At 45.0% G+C, this 6,745-nt stretch overlaps 1 protein-coding gene across 1 annotated transcript in view; it reads left to right on the top strand.

The window, feature by feature from the left end:
* Nucleotides 1-1,558: 1,558 nt before the first annotated feature.
* The window catches only part of LRP6 (LDL receptor related protein 6), a 591,871-nt gene continuing 586,684 nt past the window's right edge, over nt 1,559-6,745 (top strand). Inside the window, exon 1 of the mRNA XM_069228018.1 lies at nt 1,559-1,837. Coding sequence (XP_069084119.1) covers nt 1,783-1,837 — 55 coding nt within the window. The 5' untranslated portion in view covers nt 1,559-1,782. The remainder of the gene's footprint in view (nt 1,838-6,745) is intronic.

Genomic DNA, 6,745 nt, shown 5'->3' with positions numbered 1-6,745 from the left:
AAATTCAGAACCTAACTATAACATCCCCGTAACCTTTGTTTTTTTTTTCCATGAATATCCATTTTTTTTTTTTTTTTAGGAACAGAATAACAGGATGTTGAGCCGACAGACACCAAGACTTGAAACTGGTTCGCAGATCCAAAGTCAGCAGCTCTGGCCATAAAGCACATCCTCTCCCAAATTATTGGAAAGTGAGATTAAGTGACGGGCAGTATCCATATTTATTGTTGGCAGTTTTACTTAGCACAGTCCTTGCACAAGGACATAAAATCACTTAAATTCAGACTGTGTTACCCCTTTCTCTGAGCCCAGGTTGACTTGCTGGGGTTCAAGGGATGTTGAACCCAGTCTAGGATTCGAGCCTGGATTCTTATGCTTACGCGATCGGCAGCTGTAAATTACATCGCGCCCCATAAAAGCTTGGCTGGTTTTGGCCTAGTAGTTTCAATAGGGCCCCAAGCCAGCCTTCTGCTCGAGCTTGCAGTGGCTCGACACCTCTAATATTTAGAACTCATGTACTCTACACCTTTTATTCCTTCTGAGGCTCCCTAAACAGAAGGGCTAGAAGCTTCTATTACCCAAGGTGGAAATGACTTATTTTCTGTCAGTCATCGCTCCTCTTTGCACTAAAAGTGTTTCGTTCACTATAGTGCTTAGAAGGGGAGTTTAACATAGAAACATGCTAATATAACACTAAAACGACACTGCCCTCTTTGCCAAGAGAGGAATATGCGGAGATATAAGGAAAGAGGAACTGTGTCTCTTAAGAGATACCAGCAAACAATTCCAGGAGCAACCCAGCGCCCATTGTTCAGCTGGACTACAAAACGCACCTTTGCATGGCGGGACATGTAGTGCCGTGACGCATTATTTACTGAGCGGCGCAGACCTAGGGCGAACGAATGCGCGAGAAACAAACCGATGTCTCCTCGGCTTTTAATAACAGTTGGCCCGTCCTCTTAATTTCAGCCAGGAAAACATTAGGAGTTAAAAAAATAAAATAACCTTTTCGCGCAAAGTCGAGCATTATCCGCATTTTTCCTGGCAAGAAGCGAGTTGTGATAGTTGAACGAATGGTCGAGCGTGGCCCCGTTTAAAGCCAGGTGTTCTTTGTGTTTCTTATAATCCCGGGAAGAGGGGGTGAGGTTTTTGCCTTCCTCCCCTCTAGTCTCTGTTTGGTAGCTATCCCTGGACCTTTGGACGGCTGGCGAGTTTCTATGACACAGATATCAAGCTGAAGGAGCGTAGGTCGCCCAGAGCGCATCCCACGCCAGGAGCAACCCCGGCCCGCCACCGAGCTCACGGGAGCGGCGGGCTCCACCAGGGAGCGCGGCGCAGGAAGGCCGCTTGAAAGTAGTGCCGCCGCTGAAGACGAGCGAGCCTGGGAAAAGGAAAAGTAGTCCCTGGGAATTCCGAGGCTGCCAGCCGGGTAGTCCATTCAGGACCCGTTTTTTTTGCGAGTCACGGATTCGGAGGATATTTCTAAGTTTTTGTGATGTTTCTTGGAGAGGGGTAGCAGGCGAGCGAGCCGTTTGTACGCCGCGCAGGGATACAGGGTGTCGAGTCCCCGTGGTGTCCGTGCGCACGGTCGGCTCTACGGGAGGGGGAGGCGGAGCCAGAGCAGGGGATCCAGGCGGTAGCGCAATGGAGGAGAGCAGGCAGCGACACCGGGCCCCGCAGACACCAGCAACCGCAGGAGCCGCGCTCGGCTGGGAGAGAAGCGCCTAGAGCGTTCGGAGCGCTGTGGCCATGTCCCCGGGGCGCTAGAGGACGCGGGGAGCCATGGGCGTCTTGCTGAGGAGTCTGCTGGTGTGCAACCTCTGCTGCCTGCTGCGAGGTGAGGGGCCCAGGGCAGGGGGCTGCAGACCAGCAGCCTGGAGGGGCAGAGTGTGCTTGCTGGTCAGGGCAGAGCGCGTTCGGGGGATGGATGCATGCCATGGGTGCGAGAATGACTTGGAGGGTTTGGAGGACTCTCCCTGTGGGTGAAATCATTGATTCTGTGGGACGCGGGGGGCAGCTGGGTGCAGGGGCTCCCCACGGGTTGGAGACGGGAGCTCCATGGGCCTTGTGTGAGCCTGTGAAGGGAGTGGGGTCAGGGAGGGTGCATTCAGTTGCAGGGGTGAGGGAATAAAGATCAGAGAAGGGAAGACGAAGGGATGGAGGGGGCACTGTGAGCTTTGGGGGCGCTGTGAGGCGAGGGGGCTGCCTGGTGCACCAAAGGGACCTGTTGAGCAGGCATCCCGAGTAACACGTTGAGTGGCGTGTGGGCATTCTGTTATCCGACCGACCTGAGTTGAAGGCATGGGTGTGATTTCGAAATGTTGCTTACTAGTACATAGGGTGTATTTTTGCTGCTGGAATGGTAGACCGACAGTTGTAGCGGGTGAGGGATGCTTTGGTGATTAATTTGGTGTAGAGAAGGAAACTGTGGGTATACCCTGGATTATTTGGGTTTATCTTGTGTTGGCACCAGGTTTTGATATGGTCGCACTCATACATCAGTTTCTTCCTTTTTTTAGGACAATTGTAACCGGCATTGCAATGTAACGTTTGCACACATTTTGTGTCGTTCTCCCCTAACATTTTTGCTAATATAGAGAGCTACAAAACGAGTTTCTGAGTCTATCATTATGTTGTATAGAGTTGTACAACGGTGCAACACTCTAGATGGTCAATAAATGAAAATGTATACAAATGTGGTAATGGGTGAAGGGGCAAAACGGGTGCCATTCAAGAGTACCAAGTAGTGGAAGAATAGGTGATGGTGGCATGAGATTAAGGGCAGTACGTCTAGGCAGATGAAGTAAGTTGATAAACTGCCATGGAAATGGTATGGCACCAGACATGTGTCCTACATTGTGGCATCTGGGGGTAAGAGTTGGCAGACTTGCAATTCCATGATGCTATTTTGAGCAGAGCACATAGGTCAATATTGTGCTTGAGAATTGGTGGTTCTATAACAGAATGGGAATGATGAGCGTTACTTGGTGTATAAGTTAGTCTGGACTCAGTTGCATTATAGAACAGTGGTACTTGTATAGAGGCTATATCTGAACGTGTATGAAGGTTTCACCAGGGGCAGTATAACAACATTGAAAGACCATTGCTTGTGACATGCATTGGAATTAGTGCACTGGTGGCAAATGTATTGCCAGTATCCTGAATTTGGTGGTGTCACTCAATGATTGCATGGTGGCTGTCATAGAATTATAGATAGGTTGGTATGTGATGTAGTATGGAAAGGGAGATTGTGATGGTGGCGCCCTTGGGTAAGGCAGCAGGAGACTAGCGAAGACATACATGAACAACAGGGATCACCAGAAGAGGATAGGTGACGGATGCGAATGGAGAAAGTGTGGTATATGTTTTGGACTGCAGTGAAGATAACCAGCACCGAGGAGGGATGTTATATGACTATCTGGCTTGAGAAATTTGAATCTCTGCTGGTCAGTGGGAGGATGCAGAATCCTGCCTCCTATAATTAAAAGTGCTGTATGAAGCAGTCCTTCTCTAGTAGTGCAACAAAGATCTGGAATTCACTTCCACTAGCTCGTTGCATGATCACCTGTCTTGCTGCCTTTGAAATGGATGTCAAATTCCTCCGATTTTATAGAAGATTTGGTTGTGACTGGTATCTTTGCATATCATTGTTGTATTCGCGTTCCATTGCATAATGTCTGACTGAACATGACTGTATCGATTTCGTGCTTAGTTGGTAATGGCTGATTGTTTTAGGAAACTCAGTCTTGAATATCTTGTAAAATGCTTTTAAGCCCTTTGGTTATGTTTAGCATAAATCTGCAAATAAATACATTTGAAAGCTGACCTATAAACTTGGAAGACAACCTTTACATTGGATTGCTAATAGAGAGGATACAAATAAATGTTTGGAGACTATTGAAAGTGGTGTGTGAAGAGCTGGCAACGTTGTGCTTAGTAATGAGTGATAGCTTCTTAATCTCCAGGTGTGCAGTAGGAGATACTTGTGTAATGTTATTGTGTTTGACTTGAGCATTGTTGGGTGGATAGCTTTGGAAGTGGATGCATTATAAGCACTGGGAGCTGGGCTAAACGTGTAATTTAGGGCATAGTATCTGGTATAGGGTTGAGTGGCACATTTTTGAACTAAGAGATTAGTTCATGCTTGTAATGCTGAATTGGATCCGTGATGGAGAGGACATGCTTTAGGATGAGTGGGTAAACCTATGATGGCTGACATAGAGTAGGGTGCTAATTGAAGGGGTGGAGTGCTCTGATATAAGGATACTTCGGTAAAGAAGCAGCAGTAGAAACTGAAATACTGGAATGGAAGTGGTGGTCAAGTGGGAATAGCATGAAAGCCAAGGATAGAAAGTGGTGTGGTGGTTAAACAAGAAGATCTTTATCAGGGATTCTGTGGAAAACTTCTGGTAACAGATGCAAGTGCTATCCCGTAAAAAGTGTACAAAGACGAATTTCAGGGTTCTGTTTGCGGATGGGGACATTGTTTGCGAGAAATGAAAGGAAAGAAGCTGAAGGGTGTGTGGAGTTTTTAGCTTTGCGCCGAGGTTCATGGTGTTTAGGTGGGTGAGCTGTCCTCTAGTACTCCTGAAATAGGACTTGGAATGCAATAAATAGCCGTAGAAAGTTTGAACAAACATTAGCATTTATGTTGAGTTATCTGGGCCACTCATCACAAGTAACGGCTGAGTTGGTCAAAACAGAAACTGTGTAAACCAGTGGTTCCCAACCTTTTGACTTCTGTGGACCCCCACTTTATCATTACTGGAACCCGGGGACCCCCACTGAATCATTTTTGGAATCTGGGGACCCCCCACTTAGTCATTACTGAAAGCTAGGGACCTAATCTGTTAATATTATTTAATTTTCTAAGCAGTCTCAAAACCCCCTGAAGAGGTTTTGCGGACTCCCAGGGGTCCCCGGCCCACAGGTTGGGAACCACTGGTGTAAACACTTTAAATACCTTAATTTTCTTCGGGCGTTCTAAAGGTGCACAGAGGGTATTGCTTTCATTAATTTTAATTATTTTGCTGTCTGTACCATGGCCATGAAGACAAAAGCTAGCTCTTTGAGTGCAGGTACGGTGGAGCTTTTTGTTGGCTTTGCATCCTGGAGAATTAACGTTTCTGCCAGAAGAGCCAGCATAGTGGAATGCTATCCGAAAATCTAGTTATATTTAAATGTTCTTGTTCTGCTTTTTTTCACTGAAACTAGGCTTATTTTGATGTAACTGTTCATTTTTGTGTGATTATCTATTTTGATCGTTGAGTGAGTAAGCAGGCATCAAGACTCGCTGAGGGTGGAAGGACCTACCTCTATTTTTAGATGGAGCCTACCAGACTGGTTGTGAAATACCTATTGTTAATTTACGGCCCATCTATTGCATACCATTGGTTGACTTAATTGTCACTCTCATTGGTTTGTGTTTTATTCGATGACTTTCCATCCTTTTCTTGTTTATCCCTCCCCTGCAGCATAGCCTCTTTATGGTCCTTTTGAATGGCTGACTTATGTCCCTCAACTGCCTAATTTTAGGGAACTACTTTTTCCGTTTCATCAGCATTCCATGAGTGCATGTGTTTTCTAGCTGTTTCTCGTGTGCTATTTTCAAATATTACTTGCCTGCTGTGTTGCTCACCACTATTCCTAGCTTGTATGATATTTTTTTATTAGGGTATGGTAGCCTTGTGGGAAAGTGTGTGCTCAGTACAGTAGCCATGGCTAGCTTATGGTGACAAAGTTAATAATAAAGGCTGGAGATCTGATTTGCTCATTGTTAAACGTTATGTGAGATGCCATATGTCTAATCTGTTTATGAAAACTTGTGATAAAGTAGGGCTGAATTATTTATTATTAAACATGTTAAAGCCAAGAGGCTTTTAATTGTGGATTGGTACTGCACCGTGTTACAGCCTGGAGCTATGTATCTTGATGCATGCCATGTCTGATTAACCTAGTGGACAATGATATTAATGCTGATTGGCACTTTTGACAAACCTTAGGGTTTGAGGATTTGCACTATTATATTTTTTGCTAAGACGTCTTCAGAAGGCCTGAAAGGCTTAGTTGCTTGCTAGGATCTTGTAATAAAAAATCAACCATAAAGACATAAATATACAGAAGTATAGGGGATTTGGGTTGGCCCCCTCCTGTATAATTTGCTCTCTGCTTCCATGTAGGACAGCGTATAGCGCAGCCTTTTCCTCTAAACCAAGGAACTATCATGGATTGGCATTAGCCCTATTGTATCACTGTTTTACTATTCCAAGATGGCCAACCACTTGGCTTCAATTTGTTGACCATGCTGGAACTTCAGAACAACAATACTATATAAATTACCTTTGCAAGATGGCCATCGGTTGCTCTGCTTATTTTTCATTTGTTATTGCAATCATACGTTTGCATGTTTAGGCAACAGCATTTTTTCTAGTTTCATTAAATGTATCTTGCATGTGTGGTTGAGTTCGTGTTTTATTGTGGTTGTGTAAGTGGATGAATTTAAGAATGGGTAGGTGGAAAAATCGATGCATGGGTGAGTGCCAGTGCATATATGGTGTATTGAGTTCCTAAACCAAACCCATCAGTGACTGAAGAGGAAGTTTGGTTTATAAGCATGACCAGTTGGCATTGGAAATTGTTGTTTAATGAAGAAACTATGTGGCGGAGAGCTCCTCTAAATGCCTAGATGGATTAATTTTTATTTTGTTGTGTACAATTAGTAGTATGATATTGATGTAAACATGAA

This window comes from Pleurodeles waltl, chromosome 4_1, assembly GCF_031143425.1.
Source record: "Pleurodeles waltl isolate 20211129_DDA chromosome 4_1, aPleWal1.hap1.20221129, whole genome shotgun sequence".
Classification (NCBI taxonomy): Eukaryota; Metazoa; Chordata; class Amphibia; order Caudata; family Salamandridae; genus Pleurodeles; species Pleurodeles waltl.
This window is presented reverse-complemented; position numbering and strand designations above follow the sequence as displayed.